At 46.0% G+C, this 21,797-nt stretch overlaps 1 protein-coding gene across 5 annotated transcripts in view; it reads right to left on the bottom strand.

Annotated features, from left to right (window-relative positions):
• The window catches only part of CLASP1 (cytoplasmic linker associated protein 1), a 268,179-nt gene that overhangs the window by 222,943 nt on the left and 23,439 nt on the right, over positions 1 to 21,797 (bottom strand). For 3 of the 5 annotated variants that reach the window (XM_082658009.1, XM_082658007.1, XM_082658010.1), the window contains exons 2-3: positions 21,141 to 21,179; positions 10,254 to 10,733 (exon numbers count right to left, since the gene is read on the bottom strand). In XM_082658009.1, the coding sequence (XP_082514135.1) occupies positions 10,254 to 10,448 (195 nt within the window). In that variant the 5' untranslated portion in view covers positions 10,449 to 10,733; positions 21,141 to 21,179. The remainder of the gene's footprint in view (positions 1 to 10,253; positions 10,734 to 21,140; positions 21,180 to 21,797) is intronic. The other 2 variants (XM_082658008.1, XM_082658012.1) reach the window with 1 other exon arrangement.

Raw genomic sequence — 21,797 nt, forward strand, 5'->3', positions numbered from 1 at the left:
TCATCCAATTTCTCTGGATTCTTTGCCGTGGTCCTTGTCACAGACTCTCCCTCTACTTAACCTGTTAAAAAGATAACTCAGGGACTTCCCTGGTGGTCCAGTGGGTAAGACTCCATGCTTGCAAGACGGGAGCCTGGGTTTGATCCCTGGTTGGGGAACTAGGTCCTGCATTTGTGCCGCAACTAAAGATCCCGTGTGCCACAACAAAGATCCTATACGTGGCAACGAAGAGCCCACGTGCCTCAACTAAGACCCGGCACAGCCAAATAAATAAATAATTTTTTTTTTTTTTTTAAAGATAACTCAGTGGGGTCGGCTAGCTCTTGGTTATCTTTTCACCCTGGATGCCATCTGACAATTTCCCCTTAGCCCAAAACTCTAGCTGGTGAATTCTGTCTACAGGAACAGCTGAATAACCTGTGTCTCACTCAGTACCAAAACAGGACGGAAGGGGCAGGGCACAACCTTTGAAAGAATGACATAGCCCAAGGGCATGACATAAACTGATCAGAACCAATTGGGTCCAAGATGGCGGACAAGTCGACTTCCACTAGACCTTGAGCCTCAGTAAACGCTCACTGTAACACATCAGCCAGCTAAATGACATACCCACAGGCATCATGACAGTTTCAAGGCCCACCGGAAGGATCAAAAAATGGGCACTGGCCCAACTCCTAGAAATCCCCACCCCTTCCTGAAATAGCTGGAATACTCCTCCCACCCATTAGCCTATGAAATTACCCAGCCCCATAAAAACTGACAACCCCATACCCTGGTGCCTTTCTTGCCTTCTGAGACGGCCCACACTCTGTCTGTGGAGTGTGTGTTTCTCTCTGAATAAATCCACTTGTTACCGATCACATTGTCTCTCACTGAATTCTTTCTGCTACGAGACATCAAGAACCTGAGCTTCATTAAGTCCTGAAACCAGGTGTGTGATCTCAGTTGGAAGACCGTGGGTTTTGGCCGGGTTCACGTCCCAGCCACGTGGATTCAAGTGGGTTTAGGCTGGGTTAGAATTCCAGCACATGGGTTCAAGTCCCAGTCTGAGGTGCACGGTTTCAATACTGTCTTCTGTCTCATCTGTTTTTCAAGCTCTCCTTTTTTCCCCCTCATGCAAAGTGTCCTTTAATACCCTGCTACATCCAGGAAGGCATTTTGTTGTTATTTGCCTTTCCACGTTCCTTTCACAGTTGTTAAAAAAGGGTATAGGTAACCATCTCTCCATTTCTATTTTGGCTGCTAGGAAGCCCAGAGCTCAAACCAAACTTCACCACATTATGTTCACAAATTATTAGGTTGCCTTAAATTCTTTACAAATATAAATGTACCTAAATAAGACTAAATTTAAACATTTTTTTCTTTCATCACAGTAGTTCCTTTTGGGAATAACTATCAAAATATACACTTAATTCCTGCTATACAAATAGACAAAGGTTATACATTTCAAAAATATATGAAGCCAACTAATAAACGGAGAAGAAATGATGGAATCAGAAAATCACCCTTTGGGGATTCCCTGGCGGTCCAGGGGTTAGGACTCTGCGCTCTCACTGCTGAGGGCCCAGGTTTGATCCCTGGTCGGGTGGTCAGGGAACTAAGATCCCACAAGCCTCGCAGTATGGCCAAAAAAAAAAAAAAGAAAGAAAGAAAGAAAAGAAAATCACCCTTTGGCATCCAAATAATTATTTTAGACAAGGATCATCAATGGATACTAAAGCTAGTAGGTGACAGTTTGATGACAAACAGGATATTTACAGTCTCAAAATATCTCCCCACAAGCTACCTACTAATTATAAAAGGAAAAAATATCGACTTTTGGAAGCAACCTGGCAAACACCTCTTTCACCAAGTGGGACAAAGAGATACCACGTGCCTCCTGATGTGATACACCGATCACTTCCATGGTATTCTGCCAAAACGCATAACCTTAACCCAATCCTGAGAAGCAGCCACCGAGCTCAAATGGAGGGGCTATACGAAACAAACGGGCTAGCAGTAAGTCGAGAAAGACAAGGACAGACTGGTGATGAACTGCTCCAGACCACAGGAGACTGTACAGGTGAGAACAAAATGTAGCCTGTGAGCTTGGACTGCATTTGCACCAGAAAATTTTTTTTCTTTTGCTATAAAGGACATTTGTAGGACAACAGGTAAAATATGAATAAGGCTCACAGACTGGATATTAGCACTCTATCCATCCTAATCCTGCTCTAGATACCTGTGTAAGACTACGTAAGGGAACGCCCATGTCTTTAGTAAACATGAATATGTCTTAACAACTCACAAACGATAATAAAATGCACATACAGAGAAGATAAAACAAGTGGTGAAGTATTGCCACTGGGGTCTGAATGAAACACATGGAAATTTTTTGCACTGGTATGTTGGCTTTGGGTTTATTTGTTTTGTGAGGTATCATGACATTAGTTTCAGGTGTACAACATAATGATTCGATATTTGTACATGCTGCAAAATGATCATCGCAAGAAGTCTAGTTAACATCCATCACCATACATAGTTACAGGAAGTTTTTTTTGTGATGGGAACTTGTAAGATGTGCTCTCTCACCAACTTTCGACTAAGCGATACCCGCTGCATGTTACCCCCAGTACTTAATTTGGAGCTGGAAGTCTGTGCCTTTTGAGCCTCCACCCATCTCGCCCAACGAGGACTCTTCCCTGTGGCAACCAACCACCTGGGAGCTTCGTTTGTGTTGTTTTGTTTAGATTCCACATATAAGATCATACAGGGTGTGTCTTTTCCTGTCTGACTTAGTTCACTTAGCATAATGTCCTCAAGGTCCAACCATGTCACAAATGGCATTATTTCATTCTTTTTCATGGCGGAATAATATTCCATTGTGTGCGTGCGTGCGTGTTTGCGTGTGTGCGTGTGTGTGTGTGTAGACACACCACATCTTCTTTGTCCATTCATTGACTGATGGACACTTAGGCTGCTTCCATATCTTGGCTATAGTAAATAATGCTTCTTTGCACTGTTTTGTGAAACTTCCCTGTAGGTCTGAGTATTTTCCAAAATAAAAACTTTAAAAAGTATATACTGTCATGATTCTATTAGGACCAGCCAAAGAACTGTTTTAAATACACTGATCTTAAATAATGTTGGTTTTTTATTAAAGTACAAAATGAGTTGCTTATCTCTCACTCAGGACCTGGCCTCCTAAAGTCATCACTGGTAGCTGTGAGGTATGTCCTTACACTCTTTTGCTCTGATAAATATGCTATAAATATTGTCGCAACGTTATAAAGGAAGCCGTACTGCATGGATGCGGGTGTGGGCTCGGAGGTCAGACTATCCAGATTAAAATAACTTTCTAGTTATATAACCCTGGGCAAGTTGCTTCACTGCTCTTCTCCCAGCTGTAGAACGGGACCAATCCCAGGGCTTGTCACGGGGTACCTGCCTCACAATTACAGGAGGCAATGACCGCCAAGCGCTTCAGGGATCCCGCACGCGAGTGCCTCATAAATGTGAGCCATGCGTACACATCAGCCTCATTGTCAGCTCCATGCTCTCACCCCAGCTGCTTCTTTTCCTTTTTGCTTCGACATCCAATTTATGACTTCTTTTATCATATGTATCCTTATTTCAATTTTAGCTTTCTGAAACCAGGCAAAGTATTAAAAAGAACAAGTGAAACCCTCCGAAAACGGGGGTCCTCGATCAGTGGACTGCCTTTGCCAGTAGGTTTTAAACTCACCCTCAGAATTTCCGGCCAGCGGCTGCTCTGCTCAGAGCCTCTGTTATCAACAGTGCAGGGTTCAAGGATTCTTACTGTATTACAAAAGATCCAGGCCTCTGCTCCAGGGCACAGGCTGACAAGGACTACAGGCAGGCACACTAACTCAGTCCCACCTAAAAGTTCACTTTCTATGGATCTTGTTATCATTGGGCCCAATAACTACATATCTTCATCTGCTTCTTTTACTGACCACGTGCTGCTACCAAGCAGTCCTGGCACCTTCGTACACTGGCTCACTGGACCCTTATAACAATGCTATGTACCAGGTATCATCAGACCCCCTGCACAGATGAGTAGAGTGACCTGCTCAAAAGTCTAAGTGGCAGAGCCAGGACGGGAATCCAGACTGTTCATGCTCCAACATGAATTATTCCCAAATACACTTTGCTGCCCTTGCATATACATAAACACATATTCAGGAAGAAATGCCATTAATCACATACATTAAGGACACCATTTTTATTTGACAAGCTGCATAAATTTTCTTGCAATAATTTTTCCTGGATTTTTTTTTTTTTTTTTTTTTTTTGCCTTTGCTTAGCACTGCTTACTGTAGCTTTCCTACTTGCGAGAGGCACCTGTCTTTTTAAACTACACCCAGAAAAATTCACCTCTTGCAACCCACAGGACAATGCTGCAGGGGAAACCTGGGAAGAATGAACAGCCTCTGGAAGGCCTCACCGCTAGGTCAGCACCAAGCCAAGAACAGAAACGGAAGTCACTTAATCTGAATCCAATCATCTTGTGGCTCTCCTCTCAAGGGCGAAGGGGGAAAATAAAAGCCTCAATGGGAGCCAAGGTTCTAGAGATAGGCAAGGGGAAACAGAGGGGCCTCCAGGTATCTGTCAGCACCTGCGCCTCCAGCCATAAAGGGCACTTGATCTGGGGCAGGGGTCACACTGCGCCCCGAAAAGCAGCTAAGGAGAGACTAAACCTTCTGCAGTCTGCTTCTGGGCACCACGGCATTTACAGACGCTCCTACGATGCAATTTAACAGTTGATTATTCCCTACCCTACACTGTGCCCTGTCCTCTCATCTGCCTTACCTGTCCCCCCTTTACACCATGAAGACCATTAGGGTGGGGAGGAAGGAAGCCCTCAGTTAAGAGGGAACCTACAAATTTCAAATACAAGTCAGCACGGCCTGGGCCTTGAGACAACAGGGCACAGGGCTGGAGTCCACCTATATTAGATTCAGACAGAGCGAGACTGCCCAGCGCTGGCCAGACACTGTGAGGGAAGGGACCGGGCCTGTCTTTTCCCACGGTATACCCACCCCCAGGGCAGTACCCGCACAGGATAAGTATTTAATGTACTTCAGCCATTGCATGGACACCTGGGTTCAAGTCCCAGAAACCTTAATTACCAGCTCTGTCGCCTTAAACAAGTTACCTGATTTATGTGCACGTCAATGTCTTCATCTGTAAAATGAGGATAACAAGATCTACTTCATGTGGCAATGATACGTTAAAATGAACACATCTTTAGCACAACTTCCGGTACACAGGAAACGTCCCATAACCGTGGGTCATTATTATTATTCTACAATGTTAAATACGAGTCCACAGTCACTTATCTAAAACTCTGGAGGCCAAATGTGTTCTGGAACACAGAATTTTCACGTTTTAGAAAGGTAAAACGCTGCACACAGTTTTAGACAGATAGATAGACAGACAGGCAGGGACAGATGGATAGGTGGATAGATGGACAGATGGATAGCTGGATAGATAGGTATCCCCTTGAACAGAACCTGGGCCAGCACCCACCATCAAACGTGAATATTTCTACAGCACAACATGCCCTAAGCAGGTAAGTGAGGACCATAAGTAGTCTCACATCGGTTCACTCCACATCAAATGAAAAATGAAGAACACTAGGCCTTCAGAGATTTGGGGAATTTGTAACTGCAGAGAAGGGACTGCGGGACTATATTCACAAAAGCACGTGGTCCCCACTGGGATGCTCTGTTCCGATCAGCCCACTAGACACGCACGTTCCTGCCCTGTGAGAACCCGCCAGGCTGCACGCACGGAGCTGTTTGGCTCAGTACAAGTTGCTCAGATGACCTGGGAAAGCTGGGAAAGGCTCCCTCAATTCCCTCCAACTGCCATGGCCCAGGTGGCCTCCCCAGGTGAGCTCACTCTTACCTTCATCCCTTCTCACCTAAAGGGGCAGGGGGAGACAAGAAAAGTGGCTGGTGGTACATCAGGAATCTACTCCACCATCTTCCTCTTTCTTTGAGTTTTATTCAGGAAAAACAGGAAGAGGAGACCACATCAATGAGGGCAGCCATATTCAAATTTTTCGTTGTTTTTTTTATTTTTAATGTCAGACTAATCTAGAAAAGAAGCCCCATAATCAAGAAGAAGTCTCCCATCTCCTCCGAGTCTCCCACGGTCACGGTGACATCGAAGACTTACGAAGCTCTTCCAGCAACGGGGTGGGGTGGGGTGGTGAAAGGTGCCCCACAGTGTAGCCCCAGGGTGTGCCGCCTGTATGAGGACATTACTTAAAGAACCAACTACTCACTCCCCAAGGTGACCTAAGAAAGTCCAAAGCTGAAACTGAGCAGGACCTGTAGGGGCTCCTGGGTACGGGGAGCCCTTCCGTTCAGCCTCCATGACCTTCCCTGAGTTCCGAGGGGCAGATTCCACCGGTTGCTAATCCAGGAAGGGAGGGGCTGGAGAGACATGGGAGGAGCAGCCAGGAAACAGTGCAGCCTTGGGGCAGGGTCCTGGTTCCTCCTCAAGGGACACTTAGTTTTCGAGGGCAGGAGCCTGCTGTAACCCCCTCTGCCTGGCAAAGCAATAAAGTTACTCTTTTCTACTTCACCCAACACTCTGTCTCCGAGATTCAATTCAGCACCCCGTGTAGAGAGGCACCCGTGATCACAGCCAGCTCACAGCAGATAACCAGCAATAGGCTAGCAGATCGCATACTGACCCTAAAATGAGTCTGCACAAGAGAGCTAAAATGCTCCAAAAGCAAACTGCGTTCTATTTAACCTAAATGAATGCTCCGTTATTCCCAACTTATGTGCAAATTATAAGGCTCGCTCTTCCCCCAGCTGAATCACGAATGGTTCCCACCAGTAAAGGAGAAGCATTTACACATAGTAGGTGCTCAATGTTCTAGCTAGTGCCGGGGTTGGCAAACTACGGTCCAGGGGACCAACTGACCTTCTACCTGTTCCCGTACGTTAAGTCTTGCTAGAACACAGCCACACCCATTCATGAACACATTCTCTGGGGCTGCTTTGCATCATAATGGCCCAAACTAGTTAAATATTTACAAGAAGACCACAGGGCCCACCAAGCCTGATATGTTTACCTCTATTCTTCAAGTTTGCTGACCTCTATTCTTCTGAAAGGAACACTGGCTAGGAAATCAGACAGACCTACATTTTTTTTTTTGCGGTACGCAGGCCTCTCACTGTTGTGGCCTCTTCCGTTACGGAGCACAGGCTCCGGACGCACAGGCTCAGCAGCCATGGCTCACAGGCCTAGCCGCTCCGCCGCATGTGGGATCCTCCCGGACCGGGGCACGAACCCGTGTCCCCTGCATCGGCAGGCGGACTCTCAACCACTGCGCCACCAGGGAAGCCTGACCTACATTTTTTTATTACTTATTTATTTATTTACTTGGCCACGCTGCGTGGTGTGTGGGATCTCAGTTCCCCGACCAGGGATCAAACCCATGCCCCCTGCAGTGCAAGCATGGAGTCTTAACCACTGGATCACCAGGGAGGTCCCCAGAGAGCCCTACATTTAAATCCCAGTTCCATAATCACAAGCAGAAATTACCTTGCAATTCTCAGTAATTTCAGTGACCTCATGTATAAAATTAGGATACCACTATCTACCTTGCAGGGGTGTCATGAAGATTAAATGAGATACTGAATGCATACGGTAAATAAGCAAGAAATGATAGCTATTAAACTTTAATCAAAACCAGGTACAAATTTGTCTACCACGGTAAGAAATACTCAAAGGTAAAGTGAGTCAAGCTTCAGCCAACTATTTTTTGTAAATAAGACCTTGTGCTTGCATTCATCTACATTCCCTGCTAGGAAAAGGCATAACCATACCCAAGCACTACTGTTTTGGAAAGCCAAAAGTACTTCCCTTTTCCTCTCTTATCTTTTTAGTCCTGAATTTAAAAATTAAAAATTTCAAGAAGCCAAGCTTCAGAGAATTATTTAATACAAAGTGAATCCCTTCGAATAAAACTTAAAGTGTACTTCAGGCTCTGAAGGAGAAATCTTGCTCTACGATAAAGGAAAAACACAGGTATGGGTCCCTAAAAGGTACGTTTCCAGATTTCAGTAAAGCAACCAGGAACACTTGCTGAGAGTATGCCTAAGTTCCTGAGTTCACACAGGTAACCAGGATTCGCTGAGCACCTGCTATGTTCCGGGCTCTAGGCTCCAGGTGTGAACAAGGCCCATAGTCACCATACTTAGAGACCTTAGAGACCAGGGGGGTGCTCAGCACTGGGTCAGATCAGAACCACAAGACATGGCCTTGACTCCAAAGCCATCGGTATGAAGTCATACAAGATATTAGAGCTTGAGGGCCCTGAGAGAAGATGTAGTCAAACACCTGCCCTGCACAGACAGGTAAAGTGACTTGTCCATGACGGCACGCGAGTCAGCAGCAAACCCCTTCTTCCTGCTTTCCTTCCCACCGAGCTGTCTTTCTTAGAAAGTACTTCACAAAGGGTCAAGTCTTAACCTTTCACTCCTTTGTGACTCTGCAATTCCTATTACGAAAAAAAGACCCAGTCTTCAAACCTCTGGGCTCCTCCAGACAACGTTACTACTTTCTTCTTCTGTCTTCCCACCAAATTCTGTGCATCTCTATTACTGCACACTCAACACTGACTGGAGCCACTCCCTTATTTATTCATGCCTACTCCGCCCCCCCGCCCCCCAGACTACAAGCTCCTTGAAGACAGGAACCAAGTCTTAATACTGACTGATACTCCTATCCCTCACCTCCTCCTTCCTATCAGGAGTCCAATACCATCCGAGTACCCCGCCTCTTCCACAGGGCCACACGCTTCGCTCAGGGGAGGGTGGACCCCTTTGTAGGAACCGGAGGTTGAGCATGATGGCTGAAGGCCACCGTGGACACCTGTCCATTTCCAGCGATACTATGGTGGGCGCGCAAAGCCATTCTGGCCAATGCGATGTAAAAAAGTCTGCTGGGGAGCTTCAGAGAAGGTTTCCTCCCAAGTACCAAGTAAAAGACACAAGCAGACATTCTTCTTCCCTGGCCATTGCATTAACTATGCAGACTTAATGGAAATTACTCAATCTCCTTATGATAGATAACTTTAAGTCAACTAAGTCAGCATTCAGTTACTCTGAGCCAGAAGCATCCTGATTTGCACACAGAAAGGTTCGTGGAGCCGTGATTCAAACACAGACAAGGAGACTTCCCAGACCTCAAAAATGTAAGGGACTAGAGTCTCTATCACCCTCCCCTTTGTAACGCTCCCACCACCCAGCAGCCACCACTTGTTAATTTCAGCTAAATGAATAAAACAGATGAATGAAACAGGAAATTTAAGCTCGGCTTTCAAAGACTATTAGGGTAAATTTTATGTCGAGTTTTAAGTGAACTATTAGGGCCCGAGGTAACCAGTCTAAAGCCTGCTGACTCTTAGATAAGATCAAGGTTTAATGTAATTGGAAAACAGTCTATACTAGAGCAAACAAAGAAATCCTGTAAGCACCCTTTCCAAGTCCGAATCCATGTCAGAAGACTGGTTCAATGAAAAAATCACAAAAGGTTCTGTTTCTGGAAGCCCGACTGTCTATAATGTCTATAGCACCTATTAGCACATGTTCCACGCTGTCTTCCCCCTCAACCGGATCCAAAGGGGCCACCTTCTTAACAAACTAAAGGTGGGGAGGATGAGGGGGGGAAACGACACCTCTGCAGCACTTTGAGCCCAGCCCAGTTTTCATTCATGGGACCCCGCCTGGCCCTTCCCACCCGCCAAGGGCACCTGAAGAGCCTTGATCTTTGGAACCTAAAGGATATCCTCCAGGCCTTTACACACAAGTCACCGGAGGGCCCTTGGCTGAGTACCTGGGCCAACTTCAAAACAGCTAAAATGCAGGTAAAATGCCCACATCCTACTGCCAATTCCACCCCCAGAGAAAATCGGTGAAGCCACTTGCTCTTCATGAAGGGCCAGTCACTGCTAGACGCGATAGTCACTTTAACTTCAAGGCTGCAAATGCTTGCAACCTCTCCCACATAAAAGCCTCTCTTTATCCGGTCACTTGGCCTTCTCTCAGTGCGCTAAAGGACAAGGGGTTTTCTGAGCTCCAACAAAAATCAAAGAAAACTCTACTTGCTCTTACTGGAAAGCAAGGGATCATGCTGACGGCTCACAAAGGGTTCTCCTAGGACCCATTCTGATCCCCCACGGCTGCCCGGCCACCTAGAAGAGCGTCTTCCAGCGCATGGCTTACCTTGTAATTGCTGGAGTTCACCCAAAAGGTAGCGAGTCCGTCCACGAGTTTGTCTAATGTGGTCTGGTCATGCTCAAGGTCGGCAGACTTCTGTTTGTCTGAGAAATAGTCTATCAGTTCTTGGCCAACCTGCAGTCGCTTCCCCACATCCTTCTGCAGCACCTGTGCCAGGCAGGCCTCCATGCGAGGCTCCATGGTGGAATTCCAATCCAGAGCCAGCCGAAGCTAGAGGGCAGTCAGGGTGACACCCTCCCAGCAAGCGTCCCCGGGAGGCGGCCTCTTTGTTTGCTGAAGGTTACTAAGAGCCTGTGTTTCAGAGATGCAATCTGGGGAATGGCAACAATGCACCATGTGTGTCTGAAGAGCAGCTGGTAGGATATTAAAAGTCCAATTTAAATAACTAGTAGGGGAGAAGGGAGTGAGTGGCAGAGTGATGTTCTCCTCCTGGGTCTGGAATACTTCATAATTCAGCAGTCCATTCTGAAAAGTTAGAGAAGAGAACGACAAATCAGCACAGGTAACAAAACTCTCCAATGCTCGGAAACGTTCAATCACAGACAAAGCAGCTCACGCTGCAGCATCGTTTATAAGCACAAGTGGAGCGAGAAGCATGAACACTTGGCAACCATATCCGAATAACATAATTATTATTTTTATCAGGAAGAACACTGAAGCCCAAAGCAAAGAGCCAATGAGCTTGACAGTTGGTGGGTTGAGGTTTTTCACAATTTTCCAGTTTGTAAATGCACCAGTCAGGAGAGCAATCATCTGCTTCAGCTGGAAGATTTATTTGTAGCTTAAATTTTGCTTCCCACCAAAAACCTAACACCACTCTGTGTCTGAATCCTGTAGGTACTGTAGCTTACTGTTTCACTCTCAGTTTTCTAAAAATCCAAGTGCTGGAAGTGAGGCAGGCTCCACAGAAACACCACTGACCAAACTGGCCAGCCCGGTAACACTAACCAAAGCCGAAAGCAGCACCTGCACCAAACTTCTTGCTCAGCAGCTTCACAACAGGGTGAGCAGGTAGTGGTCCCTGCCTCTTCCTCCAAAGAGTGATGGAGGGAGAAAAGGAAATAGGCTCACATTCTGATCACATTCTATTGACACAGTGTTCTCCACTGACAATAGCACCAACTGGGCTGGGTGTTTTGTTACAAAATCAGGAGACCTCAAAATCGCGCTTGGGGTAGCGCAAAACACATGATGTGGGGAAAGTACCAAAATAATTTTCATTAGACAAATTAAACAGGCCGACCATCTAATCTACAGCTGCTGGAACAACTGTACACATTTATATGTTACAATTTCTTCTCTCAATTCCTTCCATTCTAACCCAAGAAGACGCACAGAAAACCTGTCTTCAAGAGGCAGCATCCCCCCGACCCTGTACCAAATAGAAACGTTCTTCACGCCGACAGTAGACGCCGACTCTCAGGGGTTCAGCAGGTAGAGCTGACCTTATAAATCAAGTAACGTTAAAATTCGGTGCAGGGTGACTCTTCCAGTCTGAGCACAGGGAATCTCTCCCTTCCTGTCATCACCCCCACCCCATTCCTCCCCACAGCAAAAAAGCACAATGCTCTCTCTGAGTTCTAGAATGAGAAACAAGCCAAGTCATTCAATGAGGAAAACCCTCCTGCAAAGTCCCTGGCACTTAATTACCCATCTTCTGCTTTACTTCCAATCAAGAAGACTCGCTGTCTCACGTGGCAATCCTTCCTTAAATGGAGGAAATACACGCTTTCCAGTCATTTCCACACTCTGAATAGTCCCTCCTTCCCAAGAAAGAACTTCAAATACAGAAAAGGACCTATTACCCTTCACTCCAACTTTTAGTCCAAACAAAATATCCCCAGTTCCCTAATGAGCTCCTATGTCGGACTAATGAAGGGTTCAGTGATACAGGAAAAGTGGAGAAACCAACAGAACCTTTTCTTTCTGGGCCCAATTTTAGCCCAAGAAGGAGCTCTAATAAGGTCAAGCTTGTGATAGATTAAAAAGGGCCACAGATGCTTTGCTACTCCCTCTTCCACCGAGGTGGGGTCTCATCCCCGCACAGTGACCCTGGGATTGGTCTGAGCCTTGCTTTGGCCAGTGGGAAATCAGAGACTGCAGGAGCGAGCAGAGGTCACGTGGAGCTTGCGTGACTGCTGTGCTGTCAGAAAGCTGGTCTAGACTCCTGAACACGAGAGGCCATTAGAGGAGAACCAACATGCTTCAAAAACACCCGGCAGCACCTGCCAGACACGTGAGTGAGTCCACGGAGGGACCATTCAGCCTCTCCTGTCATCCTCTGACTGCGGCTACACAAATACATCTAAGGAGACAAAAACCACCAGGTTAAACCACAAAAGGGTAAGAAATAGTTCATTGTTGTTTTAAGCCACGAGATTTGTGGTGCTTTGTTACACAACAGTAGATAACTGATACACTCCTTCTTCCGCTAAACATCTATCTTTCATTCTCAATGAAAAGAATCTCATATCCTTTATTCCTTCAAGGGGCCTAAAATCAACAGACACTAACCAGCAATGATGATGATGATACCGTTTTTGAGCAACCACATGAGGTGTCAGGCTCTATGCTAGATGATCTGTACAGACTATCTCTAATTCTCCAACCCACTCTATAAAGGAGATACTAACATCCCTATTTTACAGAGGAAGAAACTGAGGCAAAGGTAAGTAATTTTCTAAGCTTGCATGGCCATAAGTTTCCCTTCCCCACCTTCAAACCCTTGTTACTACAAGTCTGGCCTAGTTTTGTTCTGACTCAGGGAAAGAAGGTCAGACTTCATGCTTAGCTGGGAAGCAACAGGCAAGAGAGTAAAGTCTCCACTCCCCAGGGAGGAAGGAGCCCTGCATTCAAGTCTCTTTCCTGTGATTTTTAAAACACATATTATATAAAAACGTCCTCTTCAGTTGGAATTCTATAAGATTTCTAACAAATAAGTATATGCTTCTTGATGGCAATTATGCAGTAAAGCTTTAGCACACTCAAAAGTAGGTCACAAACTCCTTATGGAGGAAACCCACAGAATGAGATACTAGAAGCCCTCACGCATTAAGCAGACTGGTCCTCTCTGTTCTCTCTTTTTCTCCTTAATTTAAAAAAAGAAGTAACGGATGATCCCCTCCTGCACAAAAGTACAAGACCTCCCTCCCACGCCTGTCCCCCAGCCACTGCGTTTCCCCACCTAAAAGTGAAGACTGTCGCTAGCTTCCTGTACCTCCTTGCACAGATATTTTTAGCTACCCAAGCAAATAAGTATATGTGTACCCCCAGGGAGAGTTTCCTAAGCATTTACAATTACATCACAAGAAGCAGCCCAACTCTGCTGCAGGCCAACAGGAAAAAGTTAAAAAATACCAGGTTCAGCAAGAATGAAGAAACACACAGCAGGACAGCCTGATGTAATGTACACATGTGAGACAGCCTCCAGTCTTGACTCTGCCCTTCCTGAGTGGCAATGGGAAGAATACTGGCTCCACATTCATTAAGTAAGATTAAGGGTGGGAAGGGCTTGCACAGGGCATTTTTGTTTGTTTTTTGTTTTGCGGTACGCGGGCCTCTCACTGCTGTGGCCTCTCCCATTGCAGAGCCCAGGTTCTGGACGTGCAGGCTCAGCGGCCATGGCTCACGGGCCCAGCCGCTCCATGGCACGTGGGATCTTCCCAGACCGGGGCACGAACCCGTGTCCCCTGCATCGGCAGGCGGACTCTCAACCACGGCGCCACCAGGGAAGCCCTGCACAGGGCATTTTTAAAAAATAGCTCCAGGACTTCCCTGGAGGTCCAGTGGTTAAGACTCTGCACTTTCCAGGCAGGGGGCCCGGGTTGGATCCCTGGTCGGGGAAATAAGATGCCACATGCCACGTGGTGTGGCCAAAAATAAAATAAAATAAAAAGTACTTTACATTAAAATAAATAAATGATAAAAAATAGATCCTCTCTCGATCCCTTACTTACGGTCCCTACTCTGTGGCACTTGGGCCACAACCATAGACGAGTGCCGAGGACAGGGGCAGAGAACAGAACCAGCTGTGAGCTCTGATCTTCTGCGTCTACTACAGGCTTCTCCATAAGAGAAGTTCAAGGTAGGACCATTTTCACTCGTGACCGAAAACAGCAATGAGTTAATATTTCTCCTAAGTGTCTAGACTGGCTGGGCTCAGCTGGCAGGTCCTTCTGCTAATCTTGCCTGGGATCACTCAGGCAGCTGCTGTCATCTGCCAGCCTGACTACAGCTGAAGAGTCTACAGTGGCATCACCCACATGTCTGAGGCACTGATGCTGGCTGTTGGCTGGACCTCTTGCCACACGTGACCTCTAACCACTCAGTAATATAGTCTGCAGTTCATTATACGTGGTTGGAACATTCCAAGATGGCGAAGGGAAGTGGCCAGGCCTCTCAAGGCCCAGGACACAGAACGTGCAAATCACTTCTGCAACATTCTATGGGTCAAAGCAAGTCACAAGGTCAGCCCAGAACAAAAATGTGAGCAAATGGATTCTACCAGTTAAAAGGAGCCACAAAATATTGTAGCCATGTGCTTCAACCTAACATATATGTAGTCATGTATGTAGTGGGTATCTGTAGAATGACTACATGGATGGGGTAAATACATTTGTCTTCTCTGTCTGCCCATTATCTTGATTACTTTTATTTAACCATCAATTTATCATATATCACATCTCATTACAGAAGATACAAAAGAAATGACTATAATCTATGACTTGACTTGAAAACGCTTCCAACTTACTTGGAGAGAACAAGAGATACGTACTCACAAAAAGCTTGTCAATGTGAGAATTCAGCACAAACACAGGGACTTCCCTGGTGGTCCAGTGGGTTAGACTCCACGCTCCCAAAGCAGGGTGCCGAGGTTCCATCCCTGGTCGGGGAACTAGATCCCACATGCCACAACTAAAAGGTCCCGTGTGCCGCAACGAAGATCTTGCATGCCACAACTAAGATCCAGTGCAGCCAAATACACAAATAAATAGTAAAAAAAAAAAAAACCCCACAAACACAGGATGCACAGTTAGCAGACTTCACAGATAGAATGCCACACCTGCCAAATAAGGGCTATGAATAAGTACTGTGGTTGTTTAGAGAAGGGATGGATCAAGAAGGCCTGGAATGACCAAGTCAAAACCAGTCAGACAAGGCTCAGTCTAAGCTTTGTCTCGAAACATGGACAGGATGTCCTACATCAGTTATGGCACTTAATAGGGGGAAAAAGCCTAAGCAAGTGAGGGATGTGGAAACTTGTGAACGGTTGAGGGAAGAAGTGTGGCAACAGAGACAGTGAGATACCTCTGAGATGGGCAAGCATTATTACTCCCACTTTTTTTTTTTTTTTTTGGCCGTGCAGCTTGCGGGATCTTAGTTCCCCGACCAGGGATTGAACCCAGGCCACGGCAGTGAATGTGCTGAGTCCTAACCACTGGACCGCCAGGGCATTCCCATTACTCCCACTTTGAAGATAAAGAAATGAAGCTTAGAAAGGTTAGGCTAAAAAAATTTTAAAAAAAAACAGGGGCTTCCCTGGTGGCGCAGTGGTTGAGAGTCCGCCTGCTGATGCAGGGGACACGGGTTCGTGCCCCAGTCCGGGAGGATCCCACATGCCCGTGAGCCATGGCTGCTGAGCCTGCGCGTCTGGAGCCTGTGCTCCGCAACGGGAGAGGCCACAACAGTGAGAGGCCCGCGTACCGCAAAAAAAAAAAACAACAACAACAACCCTGCCCAAGATTTTAAAGCTAATAACTGTCGGGTGGTAATTGAAAATCAGATCTGCCTGGCCCCGAAGTTAGTATTATTTTTGTTATACTACAATACTATATACCACTGCCTCACTGAAAGTTCAAAGTATGGGTACTTAATAACTCAAACATGAAAATGTTAAAGTTATATGGGGCATGAGAAGTAGAGGATTAAGAAACAAGAAATCAAATTACAAAGCACTCAGGAAGCTTCAATAAAATAATATTCCATATCACAGCATCAAGTAGTACAATTTAAATTACCAGCACCAGTGAATCAATAAGCACATCAAACATTTCCCTGGAAAATATGTAGAAAGCAGGCATCATAATGACAAGCCAACCCCGAACACTAGAAACGAGCGGAACCAATCCACAGTAGGCAAAAGCAGCTGTTTCTATCAATAAGACAACTTTTCTGCCTTATCCTCATTTGTATAATTACGATATGGTGTGAACCTTTCAAGACGCCCGGCCGTGCCCCGCCAGCAGTGATTCTCTCTCCTCCTTGGACATCCCACAGCCCACTCACTGGTAGCCACACAGTCACTCAGTGAACAGACCCTGGGCCAGCGGTGTGACAAGTGCCCCAGGCTAACTCCTGGAAAGCACAAAAGGTAAGATTTGGTCAAGGCCCTCAAGGAGGTCATTGCCTGGAAGAAGGACGAGACAGAAAAGCAGGCGGTGGTGGCGGTACACGGACAGGCCCTAAGCTGGGGGCCTGGACATGGTGCTACAGTGGCAGAGAAAGGAGAAGCGGCTGCCTGAGGGAATTCAGCGGGGCACTTCAGGATGGGCCCCTGCCACGCACACCAGGCAGATGCAGCACCCGCCCCCCCCCTCCGGCTTTCACACGTCACTCCCCCAGTCACTCCTCACCCACTGCAGATGCGGCCTCCAGCCTCCCTGCCTCCTTCCCCAGCTCCTCTCATCTCCTGTAGCGGCTTCACCACCCCTCGGCTGACAACATCCGCTCCTTTCAGCCTTCTGTTCTAGGCCCCAGCAAGCCCTCCTGGCCTGGTCCTCAGTTCCCTGCCATGCCATCCTCCTTTCCCACCACAACTGCCCGTCCCTCCAGCTCTTTTGTTCAAGTGCATTGCCTCAACCTCGTCGATTCCATGAACTCCTTCCCAGTCTCACCTTCCTTTGAGTCTGCATTAAATTCCACAGAGGTGTCAACAGCATGGAGCTACCCTCCACTCTCTCTCCCTCGGGAGTCATTGCCTAGTAATCCCGAACCCTGGGTGGACCAGACACACTGAAGCGGCTGCCTTCTCGGGCCTGCAGGGGTGACCGTGCGGAAGAGAAGACACACATACCCAACCAGGCTGGTTTTAAACTGATCTCAAACTTCAGAAAGCCCTTCGCCACCAGCAGCCTTCCAGCTCACGTTCTCTGGCAACTCTGCTTGCCTTTCTCTCCCAAAGAGCTTTCCCGGCTTCTCCGCAGACGCCCGTCTACCCGACCCTGCTGCTCCCTCCTGACCGGCTCACCTGCTGCTCGCTCAATAAAGCAGGCAGGATGAGACACCTGGGACGGTCACCAGCGACCCGGGGCAGCCCCCTCCACCTGTTCAGCTGCCTGCTCTCCAGCATCTACCTGCAAGCTCCCCTCTGTTGGCTGACTCCCGGCAGCTGAGACACTTCCTCAAGGCCCCTGGAGCTCACAGGCCTTCCATCAGTGACACCAGGGACGGCTGAGCCCCTGTAAGCAGCTGTCTACACCCGCGAGCTGCACGGAGGCATTCCCTGTTCACCCTGCGGCCCTCCCCTTGGGCCCCCTGCCACCCATCCACTGCAGCCACCCTGGTCAGGAGCACAAGTGATGGCCCTGCTGGCAGACCTACTTCACTAACCCCGCCTCTCGGAGGCATCCCAAAACTGACCCCTCCTTCCTTCCCCAAAATTTCCCACAAACGAGCATGCCTTCCTGCTACTTCTCTGGCTGCACCTCCTCAAGTCTCTTTAACCATCTCTGCTCCTCTCCCAAAGCTCACCCAAAAATAATAAGCATGCATTTCCATGAATTTTTTAAATGCCTATAAAACCGATGCCTCCCAAATTTGAATGTCCGAGCCAAATATCTCTGAACACCAGTCACAGGCACGGGCCTCTTTTCGGTGCCAAACTCTTTACCACTTCGGGGCCTTATCTCTTGCTGTTCCTAATGCCTGAAACATTCTCCTTATGCCTGGGCTGGCCTGGCTGTCACTTCAGCTTCAATGTCACCTCCTCAGCAAGCCCTTTAAAGACCACTCTAGGGGGTCGGTCCCTTGTCACTGCATCCTGTTCTCGTCAAAGCATTTATGACCAGTTATAATTTATCACATGTTTGTTTACCTATTTGCTGTCTGACTTTCCCACAGGACTGTCAGTCTTATGAAAGAGGGGACCTTGCTTATCTTGTTCACCTAATGCCTACAACCATGCCTTGTACAAACACGGCACTCGAGAAATAGCTTTTGAATGAATGAAGTTTGCTTGAGTTGAAAATCAGAAGAAAACAGTCATTGGCAGTCATTAGTAGAGTTCAATTTCTTCTTGGGGAGTGGGAGGAATGCGGGGATAGGAAAAATGCAAAAAAGCATTTCAGATGAAAGGAATGTGCAAATACATATGGACAAAACACAAAAAAGAACAGACTATGGCCTGTTCAAGGGAAAACAAGCCATTTGGAAAGGCCAGAGCACTGGTTCCCAACCTGCAAACACTATTGACCCCTGCCCCTGAGGTGAGAGGGTGGAGTGATTAAAGACTGTCTGAGAGGGACCTCCCTGGTGGCGCAGTGGTTAAGAATCTGCCTGCCAGTGCAGGGGACACGGGTTTGAGCCCTGGTCCAGGAAGATCCTGCATGCCGCGGAGCAACTAACTAAGCCCACGCACCACAACTACTCAGCCTGTGCTCTAGAGCCTGCAAGCCACAACTACTGAGCTAGCGAGCTACAACTACTGAGCCCGTGTGCCACAACTACTGAAGCGCATGCACCTAGAGCCTGTGCTCCCCAACAAGAGAAGCCACCGCAATGAGAAGCCCGCGTGCCACAACGAAGAGTAGCCCCCGCCTGCTGCAACTAGAGAAATTCCACGCACAGCAACGAAGACCCAACACAGCCAAAAGTTAATTAATTATTTATTTAAAAAGTCTGTCTGAGAATTAGTGCAGACACAAGTCATGCATTACCCATGACCTAAGTATTCCTAGCCATATTTTCATACTTATGCAATGCAGCTATGAATCTTTAAATGCAAAAATAATGTAAAAAGTATTTCTAAATTCTTATTTTGAGTTTGAAAATTTTTCTCAATTAACAGATACCAGAAATTCCACTTACATAGAGCCCTGTGATGCTGAACACTAAAGAGTTCTTGGGACTTCCCTGGTGGTCCAGTGGTTAAGAATCCGCCTTCCAATGCAGGGGATGCGGGTTCGATCCCTGGTCAGGGAACTAAGATCCCACATGCTGCAGGGCAACTAAGCCTGTGCGCTCTACAGCCCATGCGCCACAACCAGAGAGCCTGCGGGCCATAACCACTGAGCCCGTGCATTCTAGAGCCTGCATGCCCAGCTAGAAAGAAGCCTGTGCACCGCAACGAAAGATCCTGCACGCCACAATGAAGATCCCTCGTGCCACAACTAAGACCTAACACAGACAAATAAACAAATAAATAATTTTTTTTTTTAAAAAGAGTTCTTATTCTCAGAAAGTCTGGCTCAGACCAGAAAGACTGAGCACAGACAAGGCCCAGCAGTCAACTTCCAGCACCAAAGGCCAACAGTGCTGTGGTCTCCAGGGACCTCTGTACATGTCATCTTTGAAATGCAGAATCACGAGACTTCGGGTGGGCATACAATTATTTACCTTGGAGAGAGCATTAAAATCTGCAGTTCCTCAAGTTATCATAAGAATATTCTGCAATAGGGGAAAAAGATCAGTTGAACTCCCTCTTCTCTCTATCATTCGCCTCAGTGTGAATAATAATTAACTACAGTGAAGTCATGACAAAAAAAACAACCATAATGTATGATGTAAATGCCCAAAAGTGAGTAACAGAAGAAAGTTCACTATATTAGAAGTTCAGGTCATATGAACAGAAATAAATCATTAACGTTGGTTAATTTCTGGTACTAAGATTACATATTTTTCTTTGTACTTTTCTGTATTTTCTAAATTTTTTCTGTGATGAATATAGAAAATGTTACTTTTATAATTACAAAGAGAAAAGCATTATTCAAAAACCAGGCATTACCATTTCATAATGGAGGAAAATCTCCCTTTCAGTATTATGGAATATAATGCATAACTATCAGTGAAGTGTAAAATAAGAAGAAAGACTTAAATTCCCAAAAAGATGGAATTGGTGGATTAGTTACTTCCACAAATTATGTGGTAGGAAACTACACAATGGAAAACACAAATAAGTACCAAAAAAAAAATACAGCTCCATATTACTGTATACATACTATAAAAAAATAATAGGAGAAAATAAATACACTGCACAAGTGCCAGATAAGTTATTCATTCATAATGGTTACTACTTGCCTTCACTAGTATTTTAATGAAGTAATTTCTTAAAAATCTTTCAGATATTTTAAATATTTTTTTCTTTGTGAACTATAAAAGTAGAACATAGTTTTAATTTTATTTTTGCTTCTCCTATGGCAGGTTTATAATAAGAAGAATTGCTTCTATTTTTATTCTACTCCTCAAAGATGAAACAACACGGACATACACTGAAAACTGCTGATGCATGTTGATAGGTACATGAGAATTTGTTACACCATTCTCTTCACTTCTCTATGTGTTTAAAATTGTCTGGAACTTTTAAAAATCCAAAACACTTTTTAACTTCTTCAAAAGAATTGTAAAGCTTAAGTCTAGGTGGGGAAAAAAATACATAAAATACCTGCAAGAAAATTAGTAATTAACTAAACAAATAAGGATGTGAAACTGCATTAAATTGCATATACATAGTTACACATATAGCATATACAATGTATGACATTTATATACATATAGTATGATATAGCCCACATGTGAAAGAAATTACAGAAACAGAACAAAAATAGAGTATGTAAAAGATTAATAGGTAGCTTCTGAGTAACAGGTTTGAGAGCTTACCTCCTACTTCTTAATAATTTCCTCTACTCTTCATATTTTCTAAGAAGAAAAGAGACATTTTTAAAAGTCTTAAAAGAGAAGAGCAGTTACTTAATAACATTCATCTTATTCATTCAAGAACTGTGAAACCGGGGCTTCCCTGGTGGCGCAGTGGTTGAGAATCTGCCTGCTAATGCAGGTGACACGGGTTCGAGCCCTGGTCTGGGAGGATACCACATGCTGTGGTGCAACTGGCCCCGTGAGCCGCAACTACTAAGCCTGCGCGTCTGGAGCCTGTGCTCCGCAACAAGAGAGGCCATGATAGTGAGAGGCACGCGCACCGCGATGAAGAGTGGCCCCTCTCGCCGCAATTAGAGAAAGCCCTCGCACAGAAACGAAGACCCAACACAGCCAAAAATAAATAAATAAAATTTTATATATATATATATAAAAGAACTGTGAAACCAAAACTAACTGACAACAAGGACACCTCCCTATTGACTGCTGACTTTTCTTCTCCTAATGATATACACAAGATGGATGTCAACGTCGGCATACCAAGCTGTTACATTTCCAAGGCAGTTACCCCAGACAGGAAAGAATAGTAATAATATAGATTATAGATTCCCAAGGAATGGTCTTACGTAAAAACAGGAGACCTCAGCAGGGAGCCAGCTT

This window comes from Grampus griseus (assembly GCF_964374135.1).
Source record: "Grampus griseus genome assembly, chromosome: 7".
Classification (NCBI taxonomy): Eukaryota; Metazoa; Chordata; class Mammalia; order Artiodactyla; family Delphinidae; genus Grampus; species Grampus griseus.